Source organism: Pezoporus occidentalis, unplaced genomic scaffold (genome assembly GCF_034315485.1).
Source record: "Pezoporus occidentalis ecotype Australia unplaced genomic scaffold, CSIRO_AGI_Poc_V1 ctg8, whole genome shotgun sequence".
NCBI classification, from domain to species: Eukaryota; Metazoa; Chordata; class Aves; order Psittaciformes; family Psittacidae; genus Pezoporus; species Pezoporus occidentalis.
This window is the reverse complement of record NW_026916158.1, coordinates 13,408,460-13,436,388: the sequence shown is the minus strand read 5'-3', so window position 1 is coordinate 13,436,388 and position 27,929 is coordinate 13,408,460. Positions and strand designations below refer to the sequence as shown.

At 41.2% G+C, this 27,929-nt stretch overlaps 1 protein-coding gene across 9 annotated transcripts in view; it reads left to right on the top strand.

Moving 5' to 3' along the window:
• MCF2L2 (MCF.2 cell line derived transforming sequence-like 2) overlaps positions 1-27,929 on the top strand; it is a 186,268-nt gene that overhangs the window by 144,066 nt on the left and 14,273 nt on the right. For 5 of the 9 annotated variants that reach the window (XM_062603104.1, XM_062603105.1, XM_062603103.1 and 2 more), the window contains exons 19-27: positions 2,607-2,699; positions 3,219-3,311; positions 10,116-10,241; positions 14,919-15,140; positions 16,431-16,523; positions 16,942-17,020; positions 20,205-20,277; positions 23,476-23,585; positions 27,537-27,632. In XM_062603104.1, the coding sequence (XP_062459088.1) occupies positions 2,607-2,699; positions 3,219-3,311; positions 10,116-10,241; positions 14,919-15,140; positions 16,431-16,523; positions 16,942-17,020; positions 20,205-20,277; positions 23,476-23,585; positions 27,537-27,632 (985 nt within the window). The remainder of the gene's footprint in view (positions 1-2,606; positions 2,700-3,218; positions 3,312-10,115; positions 10,242-14,918; positions 15,141-16,430; positions 16,524-16,941; positions 17,021-20,204; positions 20,278-23,475; positions 23,586-27,536; positions 27,633-27,929) is intronic. The other 4 variants (XM_062603109.1, XM_062603110.1, XM_062603108.1 and 1 more) reach the window with 1 other exon arrangement.

Here is a 27,929-nt window from a genome sequence, read left to right as displayed (position 1 = left end):
TGCTTGCTTTGGCATGTAAGGAAACTGAAATGGCTGCTGTTAAGAGCTGATACTGAATTCTGGGAGGAAACTCGCATTGTTGCAGATTCGCTTCTCCATTGCTCTTTCTTTGTAAGGGTGCAACCATCCTGCCACAACATCGTGGTGGGCCTTCAATTAGGAGCAGACTGAATTTTAGATTCAAACTTACAGAATGCTACCAGTCACACTGTGACTTTTCAGCCTGATTCCAGAGCTGCTTGAAAGCATCTGTGAGCTGCAGCTGGGACACCCTGGTGCCTGAGTCTTGCTCTCTGTGGCAAGGATGTGACAGATGCTCAAAGAGGGGTGGGATGTGTACTGAATGCTTTGCAGGATGGGTCTTCTGGTGCTTTTATGAGCAACAAGAAGGACACTCCAGGCTGATGTGTGAAACACAGGGCTGCAAAGCAAGAAAGCTTACCAAACCAAGGCAAGAATGCACAGGAAGAAACAAAAGGTGTGTGAGACTGCTTACCAACATGTGCGTGTGAAGTGCTGGCAGAGGTGACTCACTGTGGATTACCACTGTTTACTTATTAATATTGTTAACCTTGGGAAGAGAGAATAATAGAATAGGATCCAGCAGATGGGGCATTTGTTTGTTCAGGGAGAAAGAAGCTTTTAGAAAAGGAAGCTATCTTTGAAAGGACTGTAGCAGCTGATCAGAAACCTGTGAGTTGGATTCAAAGGGCAAAATTCTAATCTGAAACAAATTTATTCATAAAGCAGCAGTCAAAAAGATAACTGGAACTGTGCATATATGCCATATGTGTGAAAGCTTACAAATCAGAATACAAATCACCATGGAAAGGAAAAGCATTCCGGGAGAGATGGGCATGGTGTAAAAGTACCAGCAAGAAGCCAGAACGTCTGGATATGAAAATAGAGATGTGTGAAACATTCAAGACTGTGATTCGAGTAATCGGGCAATTAATTATTTCTTGACATTTTAGAGTCTGATCCTAGTAATTTAATCAGGAATTTCCTATTCCTTACAGTGTTACAAAATTTAAAGCTGCATTTAAAGATGTAAGTATCTGCCTGAACAGGCGTCACTGGTTTGGGCAGTAGTAGAAACTTGCATTGGCATAGGGTGGTTCCACTGTAACAAATTACTGGGAAATTGTTGATTATTGTACCTTTTCTTTAAATTTAAATTGGTACTTTTCTCTTATGCCTACTAGTGATCTTGACTGTTGCTGTCTCTATCGCTCTTGCCCAGTCTCATTAGGTTTCTGTGGACCAGAAACAAATTGTAATGCTTCATTACACTTTGGTCCTACTTTTGTATCTTTGTGTTTTATCTCCTGCTCACTTCCTTCCAAGGCACCATGTGTAAGCAGTTCTATTTTTGAGGAGAAAATTCTGTAGTTGTTTTGAAATAGCTCCATTAATACTCTATTAAGTTGCAACAAAGCTTTTTGTATTGTGTAATCCTTAGCACAGCATGGCATAGCTCTGCTTTCACATCCAGTTCATCAGAGTGATGTCAATTTAAGTCTACAGAGGAAGGCAGCAGCAACACTGATTTCTTCTTGTAACTCTGTACAAAAGAAAATGCTTTCCCTCCATCAATATTGTCCAGACACTGCCTAGTAGACTGAAAGCAGAGAGCCAAGGGCCAGGAATTCATGAGATTTATTTTTAGCGCTCTCTTTGATGCACTGAGATCATGTCCCCCAGGATAGGTGCTGGCAAAGATGGGAAGCTCCCAGCTGGTCAGACACAGCCAGTCCTGCTTTGGAATCTCTATGGCTCTGCTCCATGGTCATACAGCTGCAGGCCTTCTGTGCTGCCTTGAGTGTAGTCAGTGAACAGAGAACCTGGCACAGGAACACCTGCCTGTCTGTCTGCACCCACCCATAAAGCCTGGGGAGCTCAAAATACACCGCTCGGGGCTTTTATAGAGGTTGGTGTTTGTTTGTGGGTTGTTTTTTTGTTGTTGTTGTTGTTTTTCTCACCAAAGTCAGTGACATTTTTGCCATGGACTGGAGAGCATTTCGGGTGTAGTCATAGGTAAACAGAGATCAAGTGAATCCACCCACTTTTAGTTTGGATAGGACAGGGTTTAAGTACTACTCCCTGCCTGGCCTGGTACATCAACAAGACAAACTTGCTACTTTTTATTTCAATCTTGCACTATTGGAAAGCCAACACTCTTTTCAAAGTGTTTTGAACATGTGAACCTTGGCTAAGTGAGGAACACTGTTAGCAATTACCAGTCTATGCCAGAACTGTTAACAAAATTTACATTTCTAATGCTTTTTTTTATTGTTCGTTTGTTTTCACACCATCTATTCCCCTCTCTGGAAGACAGCTGTTTTGCAATTATATGATGTGTCTTCCAGTCTGCAATCTCCTTGCTTTGTGCAAAAAGTGAGAAAAGTCTTTTTTTTCCAGGTGTATTAAACTTTACAGGAGTAAAAAGCAAGTTTGGTAGCTGCAGCATATTTTTACATAGAGTTATTCCTATGTATTAATTACTTCATGTGTTAGGATGGAAGGTAAGAAAAAGTGTGACTCAAGGCAGATGCTCTGTGGATCCTTTTTTCTTACCTTGCTTTTAAACTCTCCTTGTCTTGCAGAAAGAGGACCTCCAAATATATGAAAAATATTGTCAGAACAAGCCAAGGTCTGAAGCTCTCTGGAGACAGTGTGGAGACAGCATCTTTTTTCAGGTGGAGTTTAGTTTCATTGCAGACTTGCAGTGCAAGACCATCAAAGCTTGTTTTCCTTCTGTATCTCTTCTTTCTTTAGAAAACTTAGAGCAATAAACAGACTTCTCTGCACCCTTCTTATTCTGATGGCAAGTGCTCAGTATGTGTCAAGGTGTTCTCTACAAGAGACTAGGTAGGCAGAATTTCCTAGGTAGGTAGATTTCCTGGACAGGAGCCTGACTCTTCAGGCTATACCCAAACCAAAGAACTGCTGGCTTCTTTGCAAACCCCAGATAATTGCAAGCTCCTAAACAGTGCATACCAGTTTAGAAACTAAATCGAATCTACACATTTGCTCTTGTTTAGATATGTTTTCACTGTGGCATAGGTAACCTGGAAACTCCTATGAAGATAGGACAAATTTATCTTTCAATTAATTCACAGACATATAATCTTCAAATTAGAAAATGATAATGATCTCGGTGTCTTGCCTGTGTTTCAAGACACAATTGTATTTTTCTTCCGTGTTGTCTCTTACAGGAATGCCAGCGTAAATTGGATCATAAACTCTCTCTAGATGCTTATCTCTTAAAGCCAGTCCAAAGAATCACCAAGTACCAGTTGCTGTTAAAGGTAAGCTCTCCATGAGAGTGCTAACAATTCCAGTGCATAGCTTGTTTTACTTACAGAATTGTGTACCAGCAATGTTTTCTGAAGGAATACCTGGAAATAAATACTCTGCTACTTCTTCAACAAATACTTTGTAATGCTGTGCTGTAAAATGGTAACAGTCAAAGAAAGGACTTCCACTTCAGAATAAGAACTGCTGTTACTTAGGAATACTTACATCTTAAGCAATAGCAATGTATTGTCATATATATATGTACTTCTATATATACACAAAGCAAGATACTTTATATAGTATTTTATTTACTTAGTTATTATTTGCCTTTGAATTTGGTTTTATTGTATTAGTATATGGTTTTACAGTTTGAAAACAGGAACTGATGCCTTAAATCCTGTCTCTGACATTTGTCCATGTTTAACAAAACTCAGCTCTCTGAACCTGATATTTTACCATGATTGTAGCTCAAACCTTTCAGAAGAAGCCCTACCCTCTTGATGCTTCTGTTTTAAAGACCCAGCTAGGACCAAATAACCTGTAACTTTTCCACAGGATAAATATGTGAGCTTCCATCTTGATTTGGTTGCAACTGTGAGTGGTCCATGCTTGAAATTTTGGTCTGAATTGGGCAACAGGAAATAATGTGCTCTCAAACCAATAACATTTTTTGGAGATGGTGGCTTAAATTTCTGTCTTCCTCAGTTTTTCAAAATAATGTTTGTTGACTTTCCTTATGGGAAGGTCATGAAGGTGAATTACAGGCAATTCTCAAGCCTCTGGACTTAATGTAGTGTTGTGTACTGTCATGAAATTTAGCCTGAAATCTGCAGTGAAAATATTAGGCTGCAATTTTATTTGCTAATAGCTAGTAACTACCATGGCACTGGTCAAATTGTGTTAGTTTAAGCCACGTGAGGATCTGGCTGGCCATTCACTTGTGCAGTATTTCTGTGACCTGCTTATTGACTTCACACAAAACTGTAGAATCCAAATATTGAAAGAGGATATTAACAAGGATGCAACTTCATTGGTTTCAGTACATTTACATCAGTGTAATCCAGAAGTAAATTTGTCTCATTTCTTGAAACTCTTCTGTGACAAGGGAGAAAATGTCAAGGTCTTTAGAAGAACAAGAGTAAACCACATTCTACTTTTAATTTGAAATACGACTGTAAATAAAACCAAGATTAGATCAAGGGGTAAAATTCTCAGGCAAATCAGGTTGCAGCTATTGGGGTTGAGGCTTGTCAGACCAGTTTTGTACTTAGCAACAACACACTGGCACAGACATTTACTTTGTCAGGAATTATGAAGTCTATGAAGATGGTGTACTCTTTCCCTGGCAGTAGGAGCATTTAAAAGTGTAGGAAAATTGAAGTCTGAAAATGGTAAGAAACAAGTGCTTAAGAAGCTGTGTGACTTGAGTGATGATTCTGAGTCATGATTATTGCAACACTATGGTTTCAACAAGTTTAACTAATATTGTAAAGCAGCATGCCCACTTTACAGAGAGCAGGGATCCATCCTCATCCTAGAAACTGTGCAACAGGTGCTACAGGAATGCATTATGCTTTTACCTTCTAAGCCCTGGTCACCCAAGCACTTGAGGAGACACTGCTGCAGTTTGGGTTTTGCAAGAACTACCTTTTTGCAGTCCTGTTTATGGGAACATAAGTGCCTCAATTTTTTGGATTAAATTATTTCCAAACTCAAAATGTGTCTGAAAATGATATGCCTGAATGAAAACCATGTCAATGGCCTCCCTGATGAAGGGGTCTCATTCTTACTATAATAAAGATTACTAAAGTTCTTAGAGTCTTGATTCATTTCTAGGTATATTTCTGGAATATGGTTTCCGTTTACATTGTAGTCAGCATAAGGAAACAAAATGAAACTCACTTACTGTACAGTTCTTAGTGAGCTGCTATTATTACAAGAATTGGTTTCTTCATGGCTTGCATTTCTGGAGTGAAAACTGTATCCAGCCAAACACTTCTTTCATTCCACTGGTAGATGGTAAATAATGGTAGATGAGTAAATAATGACGAATAAAGTGATTATTTGATTATGAATTATGGAACTATTGTCTCATTAAAAACCAATAAACTTATTATTTCAGCTGAATAATGGATGCAGATTCCAAGCATCAAAATTACAGGTCACTATATATGATTAGTTATCTTACTACTTTTGGTTTCAGTCATCTATTTCTGTTTAATGGTAGGAATTCTGATAGCTTTGGTTTCAAATTCTGTGTTGTAGTCTTGGAATCTTCCAGATGCTTTGAGGCTCGTGTTTTCCAAAGACTGTACAAAACATGTGTGGGTTTATATCTGTTAACCTTTTCTTCCCTAGATGCTTTTAGCAAAGACACAGAGTTTGATTCTCATCTTGAGTGGATTCTCACTGGCGGTAACAGCTTTCTATACAACAGAGTGGGGGAAAAATGATCTGTGTATCTGAATCAGCAAGGCTCCTCTGTAGGCAGAAAAGCAAGAGGCAAGGCAGTTAATTTCATTTAAAATGAAGATTTTAGTGTCTTTCATTATTTACATAGGACATAGCCATTGGTTACAGGAAGATAATTAAATCCTGAGCTATGATAAGAATTTTTCAAGCAAAAAACACTTCGAGACTGGTGCTGCAGGCAGGGCTTTGGATTCTTTGATAACAGCTGGTTTTATAGGGCACCAGTCTGGACAATGACAAGTGAGAAAGGTTTGTCTCACAGAGGCAAAAGGATGCTGGGGCACGAATTAGCAGGGCTCATTTGGAGAGCTTTAAACTAGATTCGAAGGGGGATGGGGTTGTAGCTGGGCTTGCCCCAGTGGGGCAGCGCTCCAGAATTAATGAAGACTGGGAGGCCTCCTATAATCCTAGGGTGAAATCGGTGTGCTCAGCTCGCTCCCTGGAATGTCTGTACACCAATGCGCGCAGCATGGGAAATAAGCAGGAGGAGTTGGAAACCTGTGTTAAGTCAGGAGACTATGGTCTGGTGGCAATTACAGAGACGTGGTGGGACAGCTCACATGACTGGAATATAGTCATGGAGGGCTATGTGCTTTTCAGGAAAGAGAGGCCAGCCAGGAAGGGTGGTGGGGTTGCTCTTTATGTGCGGGAGGAACTACAATGCACCGAGTTCTGTCCAGGGACAGATGACAAGCAAGTTGAGAGTCTGTGGGTGAGAATTAAGGGGCAGGCTGGCAGGGGGGATACTGTTGTAGGTGTCTGTTACAGACCACCAGATCAGGGTGAGGAAGTTGACGAGGCCTTCTACAGGCAGCTGAGAGCGGCCTCACAGTCACAGGCCGTGGTCATCGTGGGGGATTTTAACTTCCCTGATGTTTGCTGGAAGGACCACTCGGCAACCCAGCCGCAGTCCAGGAGGTTCCTCCAGTGTATGGATGATAACTTCCTCCTGAAAATGGTGGATGAACCGACCAGGAGAGGAGCGCTGCTGGATCTCATCCTCACTAACAAGGAGGATCTGGTTGAAGCAGGAAGGGTTGAGGGCTGCCTTGGTTGCAGCGACCACGAGATGGTGGAGTTCAGGATCTTGTGTGGTAGGACTAGTAGAATAGCAAGTAGAATTGCAACCCTGGACTTTAGCAGGGCAAACTTTGGCCTTTTCAAGCAATTGCTAGGGGAAATCCCATGGGCAAGGCTGCTTGAAGGAAAAGGGGCCCAAGATAGTTGGTTGACATTCAAGGACTGCTTTTTCCATGCTCAAGATTGGAGCATCCCAACACGTAGGAAGTCAAGGAAGAGGGCCAAGAGACCTGTGTGGCTAAATAGGGAATTGCTGGGTATGCTCAAGTGGAAGAGGAGAGTTTACAGGTCATGGAAGGAGGGGCTGGCCACTTGGGAGGAATATAAGGCTGCTGCTAGAGGATGTAGGAAGGCAGCTAGGAGGACTAAGGCATCCTTAGAATTAAACCTGGCAAGAGGGGTCAAGGACAGCAAAAAGAGCTTTTTCAAATACATGGCAGACAAAACTAACACCAGAGGCAATGTAGGCTCACTGATGAACGGGATGGGTGCCCTGGTGACAGAAGATACAGAGATGGCAGAGTTACTGAATGCCTTCTTTGTCTACTCTGCTGCAGTCAGTCCTGAAGAGCCCTGTACCCCTGAGACCTTAGATGAAGTCAGGTCAACGGAGCGGTTTGCCTTAGTCAATGAGGAATGGGTTAGAGATCAGTTGAGCAATCTGGACATCCATAAATCCGTGGGTCCAGATGGGATGCATCCACGGGTGCTGAGGGAACTGGCGGAAGTCATTGCTAGACCACTCTCCATCATCTTTACTAAGTCTTGGGAAACGGGAGAGGTGCCTGAGGACTGGAGGAAAGCAAATGTCACTCCAGTCTTCAAAAAGGGCAAGAAGGAGGACCCGGGTAACTATAGACCGGTCAGCCTTACCTCCATCCCTGGGAAAGTGATGGAACACCTTATCCTTGGTGCCATCTTAAGGCATATCAAGGATAAGAGGGTTATGAGGGGCAGTCAACATGGCTTCACCAAGGGGAAATCATGCTTGACCAATCTCTTAGCCTTTTATGAGGAAATAACACGATGGATGGATGATGGCAGAGCGGTGGATGTGGTCTACCTTGACTTCAGCAAAGCATTTGACACAGTCTCCCACAGCATCCTCACAGCTAAATTGAGGAAGTGTGGTCTGGATGATCAGGTAGTGAGGTGGACTGTGAACTGGCTGAAGGAGAGAAGCCAGAGAGTTGTAGTCTATGGGGCAGAGTCTAGTTGGAGGCCTGTAACTAGTGGAGTGCCTCAAGGGTCAGTACTGGGACCAGTATTATTTAATATATTCATCAATGATTTAGATGAGGGAATTGAGTGTACTATCAGCAAGTTGGCTGATGAACTAAGCTGGGAGGAGTGGCTGACACGCCAGAAGGCTGTGCTGCCATCCAGCGAGACCTGGACAGGCTGGAGAGTTGGGCAGGGAATAACTTGATGAAATATAACAAGGGAAAGTGTAGAGTCCTGCATCTGGGCAGGAACAACCGCAGGTTCCAGTATAGGTTGGGGAACGACCTGTTAGAGAGCAGTGTAGGGGAGAGGGACCTGGGGGTCCTAGTGGACGACAGGATGACCATGAGCCAACACTGTGCCCTTGTGGCCAAGAAGGCCAATGGCATCCTGGGGTGTATTAGAAGGGGAGTGGTTAGTAGGTCGAGAGAGGTCCTCCTTCCCCTCTACTCTGCCCTGGTGAGACCCCATCTGGAATATTGTGTCCAGTTCTGGGCCCCTCAGTTCAAGAAGGACAGGGACCTGCTGGAGAGAGTCCAGCGAAGGGCAACAAAGATGATTAAGGGAGTGGAGCATCTCCCTTATGAGGAAAGACTGAGGGAGCTGGGTCTCTATAGTTTAGAGAAGAGGAGACTGAGGGGTGACCTTATTAGTGTCTATAAGTATATAAAGGGGGAGTGTCACGAGGATGGAGCCAGGCTCTACTCAGTGGCAAACAATGATAGGACAAGGGGTAACGGGTACAAACTGGAACACAAGAGGTTCCACTTAAACTTGAGAAGAAACTTCTTCTCAGTGAGCGTGATGGAACACTGGAACAGGCTGCCCAGGGAGGTTGTGGAGTCTCCTTCCCTGGAGACATTCAAAACCCGCCTGGACACATTCCTGTGTAACATTATCTAGGTGTTCCTGCTCCAGCAGGGGGATTGGACTAGATGATCTTTCGAGGTCCCTTCCAATCTCTAGCATACTGTGATACTGTGATAGCAATAAGAAAAGTCATCTTTATAAAGACCTGTACTGGGCTATATAAGTAGTTTGACCTAAATATTTGGAACTTTAAGTAGGATCTCTGTGTATGAATTGATTACAGAAATGGAGCCCTCAAAAAGTTTTGTTTCTTTCTTTGCTTTGCGTATGTGTTCCTGAACTTGTCCTGAACTTTGTTTCTTGTTCTTTGTGCAAGAGTTGGAAGATGGAATAACCTCCCATATTTGAAGCAGAACATAATGTTTGATGAGCTTTTGCTAGACGTCATAATTGTTCTTCAAAATTACTAGCTCTCAAAAAAACTTTAAAATTTGTGGACATCAATTTGTAGACTGCAGAGGTAGAGAATAAGAGGTGGGAAAGACTTACAGTAATCTGGCCTATTTCGCCTCAAAAAAAAAAAACCAAAACAACAACAACAACAACAAAAACAGCTGAAAAACCTGTCTTATAGACTAAAGAAGTCTCATTTAATATAGGAAGAGAGATTTGTGAGGAGATTTGACCATAAGTCTACAAGCATCTACAAAAGAAGTGACTTCTTCCCATGCAGAATTTATTTATCTGACAGGAGTTAACTAAGACCTGATTAGTGGAATGTCAAATACACCAAATTCAGACTAGAAATTAATTTTTATTTTTCACAGCTGTATGAAGTACTGTGTGGAACAAACTGCAAAGGGAAATAATGAATCTTAACACCTGAAATTATTGAGTTTATTCTGTAGCAGATATGGAGCAAAAGACACCTGGATGTAATTCTGTGACGTCAAAAAAAAAATAATTGTAAATATGTCAGAATGGTCTTGTCTCATCTTAAATGAACCTGTAAAACTTGAAAATGTCCGAAAGGTCAAAATGTGTGTCCTCAGTGACAGTGCTAGTGAAAGCCCTGTTTTTGTGTTGTTTTGGTGTTTTTTTTTTTGGCGTTTGTTTTTCCTATAGCTCTGCTACTTGTCTAGGCAGCACAAATTTCAAGGGATGATTGTCATATGGAGGCATCTGATATAAGAAGTTTTCAAGCTGTTTTGGTGTCTTTTTCTAATCAGGAAATGCTGAAATGCAGCAAGAATTCAGAGGGTACTGCTGAATTGGAAGAAGCCCTAGCCACAATGCTTGATATCATCAAATCAGTAAATGATGCCATGCACCAGATAGCAATCACAGGATATGAGGTACTATTTGTTGTTGCTTTTACTCTGATCTTGACCCATCCAATGTTCCTCTCATTACTGATCATGCTGTGCCATGGTTAATACACTTTGCAGGAGCCTGTGCCACATTCTTGAAGGATGCCACTCAGTGACCAAAAATACATGTCAGCATACCTGTCATATGGAGGTGGGGGTAGGAGTGTGGTGAGGAAGTGGGACAAATGCAGCCCTTTTGAGTAATTGCACCCAAAACTCATTTTTAGGTGAGAGGTAGCAAGTGTGACAGACATAACTTCAGAAATTTGCTGGAACTTTGAGACCCCTATGCAACTCAAGTGTTTCCAGATCTTTTGCACTTAGGGATGAAACTTTGTCTTCCATTTAAACTGGGTAATAGAATCCATCCCAGTGACTGGCAAACTCATTATCTGAAACATGATATAACAACCACAGTACAAATCAAAGGCCCACAAATTTATATATCTCTCTACTGAAGCTCTGTTGAAGTCACATGACTTTCAAGAACTACTGTTGCCTATATGAAATGAGCCCTTAAGTGAGAAGTGGAAGCGGAAGCATGCCTGGTGAAATCAGGCCTGAGGGTGATGTGGTTGCCCATTCTGAGACAGCTGCAGGGTGAAAATGTCAAGGAGAAACAATGTACTGAAAAGCTGGGCTCAAAGAATTTTTAGATCAGAGTAACAAGAATTAGTCTGTACACCAGAAAAACAGTATTTTGTTCAGAATGTGACTTCCTGAGAAAGTGCTGGGGTCTATATTGACTGAGTGGGAGGAGTTATTCTGTTTTTTTTTTTGTTTTTTTTTTCAGGATAGAGTGGCTTGACACAATAACAGAATAGTTGGGTTTGGAAGGGACCTTGAAAGATCGTCTAGTTCCAACCCCCTTGCCACAGGCGGGAACACTTTCCACTACACTAGGTTGCTCAAAGCCCCAGCAAACCTGGCCTTGAATACTTCTAGGTCTGAGGTCAGCCACAACTTCTCTGGGCAACCTGTGCCAGTGCTTCACCCCTGTCACTGTGAAGAGATTTTCCTAATATCTAATCTAAATCCACCCTCTCTCAGTTCACTACATGCCCTTGTAAAAAGTCCCTCTACAGCTTTTTTGTGGGCCTCGTTTAGGTATGGAAGGCTGCTCTAATGTCTCCCTGGAACCTTCTCCACACTGAACAAGCCCAGTTCTTTCAGCCTGTCTCCATAGGAGAGGTGCTCCAACTCTCTGATCATCTCCATGGCCCTCATCTGGACTCTCTCTAACAGCTCCACGTCCTTTTCATGTTGGGGGTCCCAGAGCTGAACACAGTATTAAAGATGGGGTCTTACAAGAGTAAGAGAGGTCAAGCAGCGAGGGAGAATCACCTCCCTCAACCTGCTGGTCACACTCCTTTTGTTGCAGCCCAACATTTCTGGGCTGTGAGTGCACACTGCCAGTTCATGTTTAGCTTCTCATCAATCAACACCCCCAAGTCCTTCTCCCCAGGGCTGCTCTCAATCCAGTCTCCACCCAGCCTGTATTTGTGCTTGAGATTGCCCTGACTCAGGTGCAGGACCCTGCACTTGGCCTTGCTGAACTTCATAAGGTTCACATGGGCCCATCTCTCCAGCCTGTAAAGGTCCCTCTGAATGGCATCCCTTCCCTCCGGTGTGTCAACTGCACTACACAGCTTGGTGTCACCAGAAAACTTGCTGAGTGTGCACTCAATCCCACTGTCCATGTTGTTGACAAAGATGTTAAATAGGGCTGGTCCCAATACTGACTCCTGAGGAATGCCAGTTGTCACTGGTCTTCACTTGGACATTGAGCTGTTGACTGCAAGTCTTTGAGTGCAACCATTCAACCAGTTCCTTATCCACTGGGTTGTCCACCCATCAAATCCATGCCTCTCCAGTTTAGAGACAAGGATGTTATGTGGGACAGTGTCAGCTGCCTTTCAGAAGTCCAGGTAGATGACACCAGTCATGCTTTCCTTATCTATCAGTGCTGTGGCCCCATCATATAAGGCCACCAAATTTTTCAGGCACAGTTTGCCCTTAGTGAAGCCATGTTAGCTGTTGCCAATCACATCCTTATTTTCCTTGTGTCTTAGCATAGTTTCCAAGAGGATCTGCTTCATGACTGGTCTGTACTTCCTCAGATCTGCCTTTTTTCCCTTTTTAAAATTGAGTGTGTTTTCACTTGTGTTTGCCCATTCCTTATTTTCAACTCTCAGATTAATTTTGTACTTCAACAGAGCATTCCTGTCCCTGGCAAATTCAAAAGTAGAAGCTTTTTAGCATCTACTTTAAATTCATCAGTCTTCTATGAAATGCCAGATAGTAGCTCCAAGGATTAGATTTTTGCCTCTGCTTTGTTAGCTGAATTGAAAGACATGACTAAATGGAACATGGCTTGCATAGCCCAATGCTGACAGCATTCCTGAGATGGTTTGTTACACAATATTAAATGGGGTGAAAGTGTGGAAGAGGATGAACCCAATAATTTCTTCTCCCTGTTCCATCTGTCCCAGAAGCTCAGCTGTGATGCCAGATAAACACCTCCTGTAGCTCATGAAACCACGTCCCATTTTGTGGAGTCTTTCCCACACAGGCATGATAGAAATACTTGCCTAGAACACCTTTCAGAGAAGGATATTATGCCAGCAGAAAAGCAGGTTTTGTGGCAGCAGATGAGTGCTCCTAATTGCATAGGATATTCTGATTCTTGGAGCTGTGTGCATGCAGACTTGAGCTGACCTCTCATGTAAGAAATTGCAATTTGGGGTTGGTTGGTTGGGTTTTAGATTTTATTTTTGGACATAGCCACAAAAAAGTAGGGTAAAGCTTAAAGAGCAGAAGTTTTAGAGGTGTTTCCTGTGGTCCTAACCTTTGTATACAATCTGGTCTGCATAGTTTGTTTATGAGTTATGCAGCACTCAAGTCATTCATATGTATCTCTCATCTTCCACAAACCTGAGATACAGTGTGTTGTTCTAACAGGGAATAATTATATTTGAGATAGTGATCAAATTCTTGATTTTAAATAAACTTCATTTGGGACAAAATATTGCTGTCCACTTGTACAAGTTACCAGAAACAGTGTACTCTTCTCTGAAGCCCACACTGAAGAGAGAGTCCAAGGCTTGTGGGCTGATATTCAAAGTCTTTTGTGGGATTGCTGCAGAATGCCATCCCTGTCCGTCTTCTCTCACTCTGCAGTGGTAGCTTCCCATTTCACTTACTGTAATCCCAGTCCTAGGTCCAAGATTGAAGACACGGACCTATCACAAGAGTTGAACTGAGCTTCTGGAACTCAGTGCTATATTGACCAGAGCTTAGAGTGGCAGGAGCCTCTCAGCCTTGTTAGAACTATGTCAAAAATATGCTTGTTAGTTGTTTGGTTTTTTTTTTATTTAGCTTTACATCTTTCCAATATGCTTTTCAGAGGCTTGCAGATTACACCTGCATACACACAGTCCTGTGTGCACAGATCAAAATATCCAACTTTTTTTTTTTCTTTTTTCTTTGTTAGAAATGAGAGACTGTTATAGAAATTACTGAGTTGTTTTGAATGCTTTTGAGAGTCTAATAACACCCTGATACAGAGTGGAAAAGTACCTCATCAAACCCTGCTTTTGCAGTACGATCTCAGTTACAGGATGGGAGCAGAGCAAGAGGGAGAACAGGTTGCAATCCTTAGTTTAAGAAATCAGGCATGCCCACTTGGAGCCAAAATCTTCACCTTATAATCAACAGAACATAAAAATGTTAAAAATAAATGTTTTAATAAGGCACTGAATTTATTCTGTCAACTTCCTATACAAAGCATTCCTAGAAAAACTTGCTGCTAGGATAATTACGTTTGTCATTATTTGATGAAGCCCATTGCCATAAGGATGTTGCCATGCCTTCTATTCACACATTGCTACACTCTTTAGTAGAGAACCATGCTAGAAAAATTTGTGCTGGTGGCATGTGAGCCAAATATTTGTATCAGTTGAAGTATTTACTCATCAGTGGTCCTCAGACAAGGGCTTAATTTCACTCTCCTTCAGGTGCTTTTATGGCTTCTTGGTACATTTACTCCCTATTTGCACAAGGCTGTACAGCATTGCATAGTTTGCAGATGGTGAGCTGAGAAATTATTGACAAAGCTTTTAAAGAAATAGGAGAGAATTGCACACCTACTTACCTCTAGGCACCAATCTGTCTTTAGACATCTAAGCGTCCATCCTTCAAGGTTTTGCAAAGGAATAAAAGCAGTTCATAGCATAGCAAAAAGTGAAATGAGATCTTTCAGAGCCAAGCCCATTGACTGGATATCTGGACTGCACTGTGCCTTCATACTGTCTTGGAGTCAGGAGTCTTGAAACTCAGTTCTTGCCATAAGGTGCTTCCTCTGAGGTCATCAGATGGGGCAGCCTGTGTGTCAGACCCAAAGAGGTCCTGAGACAGACCATAGACACTAATTATGAGTGAGGAATTATGGGCATGGAAAGCAATAGGTTAGTGGTTATTTCAAGAAACCACATGCATTTAGCAAGGAGACAAGCAGCTGGGATTTCAGCTGTAACATGTCCAACACATGGAATGCCAAAGTACATTTCTGCCTGGAAGCTTAAACACCACTGGGGGAAAACTGTGCCTGGGATTGCCCTAGTTTAAATGTGATACAGGCTGTCTCTTTTCCTTGCTTGCTAGGGTGATGTTAGTGAGCTTGGCAAACTGTTGATGCAAGGTTCCTTCAATGTGTGGACTGACCACAAGAAGGGACACAACAAGGTGAAGGACTTGGCTAGATTCAAACCGATGCAGAGACACCTCTTCCTCTATACAAAGATGCTACTTTTCTGCAAGAAACGGGAGGAGAACACAGATGGTCATGAGAAGACGGCTTCATACAGCTTCAAAAATTCATTAAAGGTAATAAATGTGGTAATGGTAGGGGAAGAGAAATAAATGTGGTGTGCTCACAACACAGGGATGCTTCCTTGTGGAGACTGAAGAAGGTATACATCTAGAGCTACCTTACACTCCTGAGTAAATGAAAGCTCCCATTTAGTTTTGATCTGAAGACAAATACAGCCATATGTCCTGCGACTCCAGATGTGAAGCTTGGTTTTTCAATTTGATACAAATGGGCATCTTTCCCAGTGTCCCATAAAGAGAAGCAAGGGACCTGCATCTCTCATTGATCTTCCTATTAGCATCCTCCAAGTTCATTGCAAGTTTTACTATTGACATCAGTTGAACAGATATATTCTGTGACAATAATAGCTGTAGATGAATCACAGTGCAGTAGAATTGCCCTTTTATTTGCAAGAGTGACATTTCTAGATATGAATCAGGACATCTGTTAAGATGGGATACACAAGCAGGCCAAATTTTCTCTTTAAGCACATTGGTGTGACACTTGTGACTTCAAACAACTAACATGGATCATTGAGTGTAGTGCTGCAAGCCTATTATAGGATAACCAGACAGGAATTGTAATAGAATCTGGTTCAAGAAGCAAACAAATTCATATGAATGTTTCAAGTCTTTCTGAGGAGACAGCAGGAATTATGACATAATCAAAGCTATTTAAATCTTCACATCCAATGCTGAGGCAAATCTGAAGAAGGGGGATGAACAAATTAGGAAGAAGATGGGAAGATGGTAAGTGTAATAGCAGTTAGATTTCAAAATTGTGGTTAAAAGTCTATTTCTTAAGAAATCTAGAATTACTTTCTTTAGTTCCCTGTTCATCTTGCCTAGTTAGGCACTTAGCTGCTTGCTCCCCTCTTTTTTCAATTTTCCTGAAACAACACTGAATTTTTCACGTTGTCTGGATTTGTAGATGAGTCTCACAAAGCCCTGTTCCATCCCTTGTCCTCTCCCACCTCAGCAGGTCACTGTAGCATAGGTGGACAGAAGCCAGGATAGGATTGAAAACTGACCCACAGTTCAAGAAAAGCAAAGCAAAGAGGATAAAGTCATGATTAGACATTAGCTTGTGTTACTTTTGAGCACTTATTTTTTTTCCTAAAACAATCAGAAACATGAATGATAAATTAGATGTTGAGAAATAACATGGTCTGAATTTTACTTCTGATGACTCCCTAAGGTGCAGAAGTGAATGTAGCCTTTTAAAAATGCTTCTCAGAGAATAAATAGTTTAAAGACTATTGACATTTTCCAGATTCCAGCTGCTTCTTTACTATTTTGAAACAGATGAGCACGGTGGGCATTACAGAAAATGTAAAAGGGGATAATAAGAAGTTTGAGATCTGGTATAATGGCAGAGAAGAAGTCTACATAATTCAGGTAACAACAATACTTTTTCATCCAATGGCGATATTACTTTTAGTAGAACTGTTTTTAAGAAAGTTTTCAGTTTCATGACTTTCACTGTACTGTACACTCAAGAAACAATAGCCATTGGAAGTCTCATTGTTGTGTTGGCACTGAAATGATCCATTTATCTCATTTTAAATTGTGAAAATGGTTGTGATTTGGGGTAGAAGAGGAAAAAAAAGTGGAAAATTACTTGGAAAGCTAAACAGAAAAGCAAGGACAGGATTTTAGATTCATGGTAAATCTTCCTTCTTGAAGAGTGTCTTCTGCTCTGGGCACAGTGTTCCATTCCTTGTGAAAATTGAGAGCAAATGTAGTTCAGGGCAGCCGAGTGATTAGCAGCATGCTTTAACTAGATCTGCTTTGCCTTTTCCTCTTGTGTTCTCAGGCATCTTCTGTTGAGCTGAAAAACACCTGGATTTCAGAGATTCGCAAAGTCCTGACAGGACAACTGGAAGCATGTAGAGGTAGGACATAGAGAGTGAGATTTGGTAGTGTTGCCTTCCTTCTGTAGCTGTGTTTGGCAACATGGATCTGGAATAAGTTACTGTGCTGTCCAATATCACCAGGAAAATCAGATCTTCTATGTGAGGATCAGTTGGGTGGTTGCAGCATTACTGGCATTGAAACTCTTGTCCTGATCAAAGAAAATGTCTTAGAACTTCAGAAATGGCATAAATCATAATTCCATTCACAGTTAGTCTGAGGAACATGATGTTCCTCTGTTCTTCCTCTCAAGTTGCAACCCTAGAAACATCTGTTTACATCAGCATGTGAGATGAGGTCCCAGTATTCACTCTGTGCCTTCTCACAAGACGTGACACGAAAGATCTCCTACATACATGGACAGACACAGCAACTGTTCCTCTCTATCCCATTTTTTGTTTTGCTTTGTTGGGTGTTTTTACCCCAAATCTAGTCACCCACGTATGTTTTAAATGTAAGTCAGTTATCCCATCTTTTTTTACTAGGTGACCTCCCAGTAAAACATGATTAATGACATCTCCCTCTCTCATAGAGATGTCACTATTAAGGTGATTTGTGATGTGCACAACACAAGTGATTGAAGCCTCATAAGTACCTAAAATAATGACCCTCTTTGTTTTTTTTTTAAGATATTGAACTCAAGACAGACAGAATTCAGTTAGGTTATTCCAGATAGTAAGAGAACATATTGGTGAAAGCTATCTGAGGTAATATTCTGTTTATGAGTAAGAATGTACAGTGTCCTAAAAGTAATTTTTCAGGCGCTCTTAGGACAAAAATCCCATAGCTGTGCTCAATAAAGACTTTCCCTGCGCCCTGGCATTGCTTCTCACCTGACCTGTCATATCCTGCTTCTCTCATACATACGCCTCTCTTTAAAGCAATGCCAGCAAGGCCTCACTGCCCACAGCCTACAGATTCCTAAGCAGACTTTGCCCTAGGTGGAAACCTGTGCCTGTACTTTAACTTTAGAGGTCACCTTTATTTTAATTGTCTGTTTCAGAAAGACAGTGAGTTCTTATAAGGTCCTTAAGTGGAGGGAAACAGCTATGCACATTAGCCTCAGCAATTTAATCCAACCACTAACAATACACCTTTTACAATGCTTACTACTCAGGTCTTTTGTTACTATCCTTGTCTTCATCCTTTCTCCTTTTTATTCTGAATCTCAGTGTGGTCAGTTCAGCAGGAACTGCTGAGGAAAGAATTCAAGATTCTTATCAGTGCATTTCCATGACCCCATCTGGGGACTTTCTGATACAGTTTCTAATATTTACTTCTGAAGCATAAAAGCTGGCTTTACGTAGAATACCACCAAAGAAAAGAGTAGCTTATGGAGAAAATGTATATATGTAACAGGATAAAGTGCTAATTCTCCATGTGTGTTTCTAGACAAAGAAAATGAAGCTTGTATGTGACCCAGATGAGCATTTGTGAAATCTTTGCAGCATACAAGACCTGTATGCTAGAGTTACTATGCATTTTCTATGCATAGAGAAAGCTATGCAAGAATCAAGACTGAAAGTTTTTGAAAACATTTATATTTTTATATTCTTTATTGTTTTGCCTTAAGATCATAGGATCACAGAATATTTCAGATTTCAAGGGATCTCGGGACATCAGAGTCCAGCATCCTGCTCAACACAGAGTCAGTTAATTGTCAAACCTGGTTACTCAAGACTTTATCCAGTCTGATCTTGAGAAAATTCAAAGATGACATTCATCCTACTCTATGAATAAAGTCAAGTTTTCCTTCATTGTGAATCCAGCTTAACAGCAGTCAGAAAGGAAAAATAGTATCTTATATGTTATTGCAGCTCTTCCCATTGCCTTTTCCCAAATGATCACATGAATCAAAGCCCTTCTTACAATACCGATGACAGGAAGCAAATGCTTTGTCCTGTGTTTTTAAACAGTTGTTTCTATTTCCAATGACTCATGAAAGAAGAGGCCTTAATTCATGCTTAATCGAAGACCCAATATTTCTCCAGCTGTGCATTGTAATGAGAGAAGGAAGAGGGACACATTTGTTTGTCTGGGATGTTTTTAATGGCTGTTGTTAGGAGTTGCAGAGGGAGTTGGAATGTTGGAAGGAACCAGCTGTAGTCAGTAAAGGGCAAAGAAGGCCAAAGGTATGTGATAAATAATTTAACATATAGGTCATTAGTGTCCAAATACTTAGTATATATACACCCCCTATCATATATTGCATTGGGCATGAAAGGCTAACAAGGCTTTGGGTAACACCTTGATTCCCCAATACCAAAGAGCATTAATTGTCCCTCGAAGGCAAAGGAATTATGAACGCAATTTAAGTGATTTCTGAAAGGCTGTGAATCTGTTGCCAAAACCAGGAACAAAGCTACTTCTGACTCCCCACCCGGAGTGCTTCTTTCTCCCAGCATTCCCACCCACAAAAGACTTTGTTAAATTTAATCTTTCAGTACTGCCTCTGTCCCTTTGTTCTCCTTTCATTGACAGGAGCTTTATCTTCTTTCAAAGTGAAATAGCCCTTCAATCCTAGAGCTTAAAGCAGCTCCTTCCATTGCTTCCTCACTTCTCAGTGTCAGATTCTTCTGTCCCTGAAAGCCAGGTTGGCAGCATCTTTCTGAACATCTTTTTCTGCTCAGCATTTACCAGAAAAATGAGTCTATTGCTACCTTGAATCTGTGCCAAAAGAGTGAACAGGTGGCATCTGAGCAACGTTTTATTATTGCTGTTTATTCAGGATGCTGAGCAAAAGCATTCTTCAGAGGGATGGGGATATATTCTACTGAAGTCTGCATGTGTAAAAGGACTGATGTATATATGTTACTAAAGCCAGAAAAAGCTGTACAAAACTTGTATTGTATTCTGAGGAAAATGCCAATATGTTCATTCTCTGGATTCATATTGTGCATGAGCTAGGAAGAGAAGGTGGTAGGGGAAGAAACCTCTTCTGCACTTAAAAACCATGGGTAGAAGAGCTAAACGGGTGGGCTACATTTTCAGCCTTTAAGATCACCATATGCATTTCTATTCAAGTACAAGTGTTCTGTTTTTATTGCAGCAGCAGTCAAAATCTCTCCTCTCCTATTTCTCTCTCTCTCTTGACCTTCTATGCAAACAAGGAAGCAACTTGCTCCAACATAAATTGGAGCAATATCTTTTTATTTTCTTTAACAGAAGCAAGTCAACTGCACCAAAGAATCACTGAAAGTGTATACCATGCACCAATGGATTCCTCCAATGCAAGCAGGTAACCACAGCTATTAAGGCATATCAGGACCAAGATTTGTCTTGCCTTTGTGCTTTTACAGTCCCTAAATTCTCAGTTTTCTGTGCTTAGCTTCCTGGATAGGACTTACTTACTAGTTTATCTTCAAATTCTTTAAACACATGTAAATACAGATAAACATTCTGCTCATGAGGAAAATAAAATCACAATGCAGAATTAATTTCAAACATGATCATTTGGTTTTGCAAAAGCAAAACCTCCAGATTAATTCGAGTTCAGACAAAATGTATTGGAACATTTCCAGGAGCTGTCAGCAAATTTTTGTAATGACCCAATTGCTCAGCAAGTTTAATGTAAATTGGTATGGGATATTATTGTAGAATTTTAGCAGGATCAACCACACCAAGAGATCCCAAGTAAAAAAGCCTTTGAGAGCTATACAACTCAGTGCAAGAAATTTTAAACAGATGCAGTGCTGCTAATCCTGCACCATATTTTCTATAAGCTTGGTTACATTTGCTTTGTTTAAGGTTTAAGCTGAAAAGTTTTAAGCATGAAAAATCTTTCAGCAAAACTACCTCAGGGATAGAAGAAAATTATTCCAGTAAAATATGAAATGCAATCACAAAAATATTTGAAATCAATCCAGACGTATATCCCTCTTATAAGACTCTTAAAGTGAAAAATTTCAGAGCATAAATTATAGACAAAATATGTCAACAGAAAATTAATTAACTCCAGGAAGAAAAGCCATGTGATTAGCTATTTGTCCTAGAGTAAGTTAAACCAAAGGAAAGATGAAATATTTGTTATCCTCACTCTGCCAACTATCCCAGAGAAGAAGAGGTTAAATGCATCTGCTCCAAATATTATAGGGACAGGAAGAATATCATAAGTCTTCATGAAAGAACAATGTTCTAGGCTTTCATAAAAAGTTCATGGTGTCCTGTTAGCTGCTGTGACCAAAGGCCATCTTGATCCTCTGTAGTATGCGTTTCAGAGAGAAGCAAGGACTGGGGAACTGCAGCACAAGGTGACTTTGCCACCTGTGAATTCTGGAGTGATCCAGAATTCCTTAGACTGTGGAGCTCCTTCTGCAGCCTGTTTTGGGATGCTGGGTGGGGGCAAGGAGAGGAAGGAAGAAGCTAGACTTGTTATAGCCACCCACATGGTCATAGTCTGTGTTTATAACTGACATGACTAAGCACCCCCAATTGCAAAAGGTGCTACAAGTAAGCCAGTGGTAGACAGTACTAGAAACCAGCATCATCAGTGCTCAGCCAGTGGTTGGAGGCTAATTAGTTATTCAGATTTTACCTAACCAATAGACACCCTCTTTTGGGTTGGTCATGTGTAAGAGTGACTCTACTTATTAAGAATTATTTTTTATAATTTATTATAATATATTATAAATTAAGAATCATCAAACCTGTACTGTAACATTGGAGAAATCTGGTTTCAGGATGCTCTCCCTTCCCTGAGCATCCTTTGTCATTTGTTCAGTGAAAAAGACTACTCCTTGTTTAGTGCCACCAAAGCACTGAGAGCTGTATTTCCATGAGATAAGGTACAACTGGGCTGACTCATGACCGGAGCTGAGTTGTTGGCAAAGGGACACTTGAAGGCAGTACCCTTACTACAGGTGGTTATTGAATGTCTCTGAGTCCTGTTCAATCTGTTCAAATTCCCTCTGTAAATTCTTCCCCAGAGTTTCATTTTAATCCCAAAATGAAATGTCCTGTGGTATTTATTGCTGCTGTATCTCAAGGGATGGCTGCTGCATTTCAGTGATAATTAAATGATCCCTTTGTATTATTTTCTAATCTAGTTAAACATATGAAACTTAAACAGACCATTGTTCTAACTGTTTCACTATCTGCTTTATTGGAAGTGATTGATTCAGTCATACATCCATGTAAAAATATCCTGTGCACGATATATAACAAATGCTTGGTTTTACTACAGATGCTGTTTCAGAAAAGCAGGTGTGTTTTCTTGCTGTCTTTCTCACAGCTGTAAATCTTTAACTCTGGCAGCTGCATGTTTCACCGTTATCTCAGCCTAGCTGGGAAAGAACAGAGAAAAAAAGAATAAGGAAACATGAGTGTGCTTTGGATTTGTTCCCATATTTATTTTGAGCCCCATTTTATACCTGACATCAGGCTGCAAAATCACATTTGGATTCAGTACAGGAGGTAACAGAGACCTCTGTTAAGGTTCCACCAAAAACAGGTCAGAGGTTCAAACAAAAAGCAATGAGTCCCAGGCTGCATGTAGTTATAAAAGGTATTCACAGATCTCTAGTATTCCGAATGTTTTAAAGTTTTTAATGATATTTTGGACCTTCCCTCACAGCAAAACAAACCATATGAATGTTAAGTACAACTGTTCATGTGTTAATTCTAAACACTATGTAATTGTTGATATGTTAATAACTAGCATTTTAGGAAAGAATATTTGGAGTGTGTAGATACAATGAAATTGTGGTGCAGTCTGCCAAAGATAACAGTCAAACACCCAGACTAAACCACCAGACATTTGCGAAACAATGAAGCCAAGAACCATGAGAAAACCTTTCAGCTTGAATGCGGTACACACCTGGGGTGGGGGATGGGGGATGGGGGATGATTCCATTAAGGATTACAAGGCCAGTACTTGTGCCAATCTGGCAAGATGCATGCCTTCATCTGTGGTTCAGCTATAGACAGAGACATCCTGCTTGGATTTGTGTTTTCAAAGAAGAGAAGAAACAGCAGCTGGAAGATCCTGGAGCCACTGGAATCTCTGTGTTCCTCTACACATGGTATGACCTCTACATGCCATCTGGTACCCATTTTTCTCCTGGAGTCAAATACACTTCTGCAAAGGATGGAAAACTGGGGTCCACTTTTCTAACCTGGTTCCCACTCCTTCTGTCCACATCTGTTGGACTTACAGAAAAGGCTTCTGCAGAGAATCATCTTGTTCCTCCATTTTTCCCTTCTCAACTATGGCTAAGCACATCCCTTATTGTATGGCATGTCAAGGAGGCAAGGGTGAGAATGGCTTTTCCCATCATACATGCCACAGATACAGATTTATATCGCACACAGAATTTTAAAACCTGCCCTTTATTCCTTTGGCTTCCATATCTGAGGGTAAAAAAGAATACTTACTGCTCAGTGCTCCATCAGGTATTAAGCAGGAATGTAACTATTTTTGTATTTCATTTGTCCGAAGGTATAGCAGGAAGTCATCAAGTATATATGAAAACAAATCTGAGACATCAAACGTGGAAGCATCTAACAATAAAAACAGGAATTCCAGTCCCAGCGCAAGACAAAAGAGAGGTAGGAGTTCCGAGACAGAGCTCTTTGCTTGCAATGGGTAATATATTTATTTTTGCACACTCAATTCTGAAGTTTTATGAGGGTACTTTAAAAGTGTGTTATTTAAAAACAACATCGAAAAGAAACCACAACAGTGCTATAAAGCTGAGTGACTGTGCCACGAAACTTCCTGAACACTAGTTCAGGATTTTTTAAATGTGAGTTTTGATGCATTATAGTGCTCTTTATACATCTTGTGTTTTTAAAAAAAAAATTTGGGGTCCAAATAGCATGCATAGTTTAACCTTCTATATCCTGGCTAAGTTAGTTTCTAGTCATATTTAAGACTCTATGGGCTTTACTAACTATTATTTTTTGCCTCCTGTGTATAGGTTCCCCTCTAGTGTACAGTAAATAAATGCACATGTGGTCACAAAAAGTCCCTCCATTATTTGAGGGCATGAGTAAAATAGATACATTCTATACAACGTAGGTTAAAATGAACACTAAAAAGAAGCTGGATCTCATCTGGTAGCAGCAGGAACAGAACATATTTCAGCAGCAGTTTCTTTTTTAGGTAGTATTTTGAAACATTAGAACAAGACTTTTATAATAGAAAAAAGAAAATTGTGAGGTCTGAAGCGATTAATGACCAAATCAGGCTTGAAGTAACAGCAGGCCCCTTTATAAATAGAGATGAAAAAAAGAAAAAATAAAAAAAGAAAGTTGAATACTTTTTCCTTTGAAAATTAGGATGTTTACCAAATGATTTTTCATTGCAATATTTTCATTCTGGGGAGAAAGTTAAGGATTCTTCATTAAAAAAAAATCCAATGTTAAAAACCTGTTTCAGTATTTATTTCGGTATTTTTTATAAATATAAACTTTTTTCTTAATTAAGCAAGCTGAAAAGTAGGCTTTCATTTGAAATTCATAAGCCCTCTTTTCAAAAATATCCAGGAAAACTTTTAATGTTTTTTAACCGGTCCAGTGTGAGAACTGGGATCACCCTGTATGCTGATTATCATTCTTCTGTCTTCTGCTTTCCCATGACCAGTTCCTCAGGGCTCTCGGTGTAATTCTGCTAGCTCAGCCGAGAGCCTCCTCATCCTCTGGTATGTGGCTGCTCCTACAGTGCCGAGCAGCATGTCACTTACCGTTTTGTGATTCAGGGTGTGCCTGTGCATGCTGGGCTGTAAACTACACTGTGCAGAGAGCCGGCGGAGAAGCTATCCGACTCTCGATGTCCCACTGAGACTTTTTGTGTCCTTTGAGGCACCTCTAGCTGGGACACTGAGGTCTTTAAAATGTACAGTTAGGTCCTGCTTTCAAAGGTGTAGAGCAATCCTGCTGCAGACTTCTGGGGAGGGCATGGCTGTGCTAACCCGCAGTACCCAGGCAGCGTGGTCGGGTGCTCTGCCAAACCTGTCTCTCTTGTGCCACCTACTGACTGTAATGCTCGCAATGTCTATGTAGTTAATGTGAACAGAGAATTTTAAAATACTGTTTTCTGTGGTACGGAGGGGGAGGACACTATAGGCAAGCTATTTCAGTCTCATTATTTTTATGGATAACTGCCTATGATTGAGTTATCTACATATAAAACAGTTTCGTGTGGACCTGATTGGTAGATTCACTGACTTGAAGCTATGTGGGAGCCAAGTCCTGCAGGAGCCACTGGAGACCACCTAGCCTAACTACTCTGCTGAAAGCTGGAGCAAGTTGCTCAAGGTCGTGTCCAGTTGGGTTCTGAATAGCTCCAAGGATGATGACTCCACAGTTGTGTTGGGGATGTCATCCCAGGCTTTAACTACCTTCGTAGTAAAAACGTGTTTTTCATGTTTTTTTAATGGAATTTTCCATATTTCAGTTTATGCCCATTGCCTCCCTCATTCTATCACTGGGCTCCACTGAGAAGTGTCTGGCTTCATCTTCTTTACTTGATAAGATCCCCCTGAGCCTTTTCTTCTCCAAGGTGAACAATCCCAGCTCTCTCACTCTTTATTCATGTCAGCTACTGCAATCCCTTAATCATCTTCATGGCCTTTCACTGGATTCATTCACATATCTCCATGTCTCTCTTGTCCTGGGTAGACCAGGCCAGGACACAGTACTCCAGGTGTCTCGGCATCATCTTCCTGGACCTGCTGGCGAGGCTCTGTCTAATGCAGCCCAGGATGCTGTTGGTCTTCTTTGTCACAAGTACCCATTGCACGCTCATTTTCAACCAGTTGCTCATGAGGGCCTAGTCCTTATTGTGTTTGGAAATGGTTTCCAGGGTTATTTGGTATGCTGCAGAATGAAGGATAAGACTTGAAATAACTCGGGTGGAGACAACATGTCTTTAGAGACCAGGTCTAATGATTGGTTAGTGCTGAGAAGCTATTGGGGCTTATGAAATCCTAAGGGGTCTCTCAGTGAAATGATATAATGGCATAGCTGAAGAACCAACATACAAACCCACCCCCTCCACATATGTGCTGTTGTACTCGCAACATGACTCTGATAATGAAGTACTATGGATTTTCTTGCTCTATGCAAGCAGAAAGTAAATGTATTTTATACACCAGTTTCTGGATTCTTTAAAAGCTACAGTATCCTTACAAAGATTGCCTCACAGTGGGAACAGACACGGCAGGGAACGGCTCTTAGGCCAACACATGCAGGCTGAAAGCCAAATGCTTCCCAGTGCTCCACTGCTGAAACCACTGCTTAATAGTGGTTCCTCACCAGGTGCACCTGCCTGGTCCAAAGCTGGTGTCAGGCCAGTGGGTAGGAGGAGCTGAACCCCACCAAAACAATGCTTCTGTATTACTAAAAATCTGTTCACCTCACACCCACCTAAGCAGGCAGGCATCTCAACTCCTGGATTATCTTGGTTGCAAATCAGGAAGTGATGGGATGAGCTTTCCTTTGGAAGCACAACTTGTCTGTCTGTTGCTTGTCTGTCAGGGTGGATTCACTGTCTCTTCATATTCCCTTTGTACTTCTGGTATTTATTTGTCCCTCTGATGATTTTCACTTGGCTGTGTATGAAATAAAGAGGAAGAAAAACCTGTTGGTTAAATCCTAAGGCACAGAACCAGGCAGCCAAAACATAGCTTTTTTCCTGCTCCTTTGCCGTATATCTTCTGTGTGTTACCTGCCCACACAAAGAAAGGGGCAGATGCAGAATTTGGCAGGAATGCGTGGATATGGGGGGGTGATCTAGGTCCACCTGTTTCCTGCAGTGTGAGTAACTGAGCACCTTTCAAACCCAGAGTCTCAGGACCTAAATCCATCTGTGACTTACCTCTATAAAGGCAACTGTCAGGCAGCATGGCTGGCTTATCCATGTGTGAGCCTGGCATGTAAGCTTTGCTGGCATGGCAATCCTTATATCCCAGCAAATCATGAAAGCAAATGCATGACTATATGCCAGTTTCAGAAGCTGTTAAAAAGACTTCAGCAGGTAAGGCTGAGAGCATATCAGCCATAGAGCTGATAATGGGAGACTCTTCAGTGCTGGTACTGGATAGCAGAAGTGGGACTGCTTGTAACGCTTGGTGTCTGTACATGCACTGTAAGGATTCGTCTCTTATTTCTTCCTACAACCTTGTTGTTCCAACCAGTGTTTTCATGCTAAAACACACTAGATCCTTTTTAATAAGCTTGCTGTTAAGCTGTATTTTCCTTTGATGAGAGCTACATCCCTTCACCTATTTTTCTTTGGTTTTGCTTTTTGTTGTTGTTCTCCATTAAAACTCAGTGAGCCAAACTCAACCCAGCTGCTCTGTTTGGCTCATCTGGTTTAACCACCCTGACCCCATGTCACCTTCCTGATTGATTAGCTCTTGCTCAGGCTTGAACTGAATCAAAATTTATTTGTTTATTTATTTTCAGTTGTCATCTAGTGCTAACCTTTCCTTTCCCATAAGCTGAACAGCTGACCCTTCCTTCCTTATTTCTCTTCCCTCTCCCTCTCTCTCCTAGTTGATGCTTCCACCAGCCTTAACCTTGAGCGCACAGCGCTTGCTAGAAAGCGATTCACATTGCAAGGTCTTTCCAACCGCAGAGCTCCACCCAAAGGTAAAATCACCCCACACAGCATTTGGTCTCTGGCCATCTGTCTCCTGCACTCCCACAGTGTTCTCTCCATCCCATAATGCCATCCATCGCTATTTCCTAGAGTGCTGCCACATCTCACCAAAATGCTCCTGTCTGATGCACACACATGGCTTCTCTTCTCAAAGATGCTGTTAACAAAAATTGCTCCCATGGCACTGTTGGCAAAGCACCTTTGAGATGACTGGTTGGGTATTTTGCTGGTGCACAGTGCAAATAGGATTTATTTCCAGTTTCTCTCAAGGGCCAAACTGTGAACTT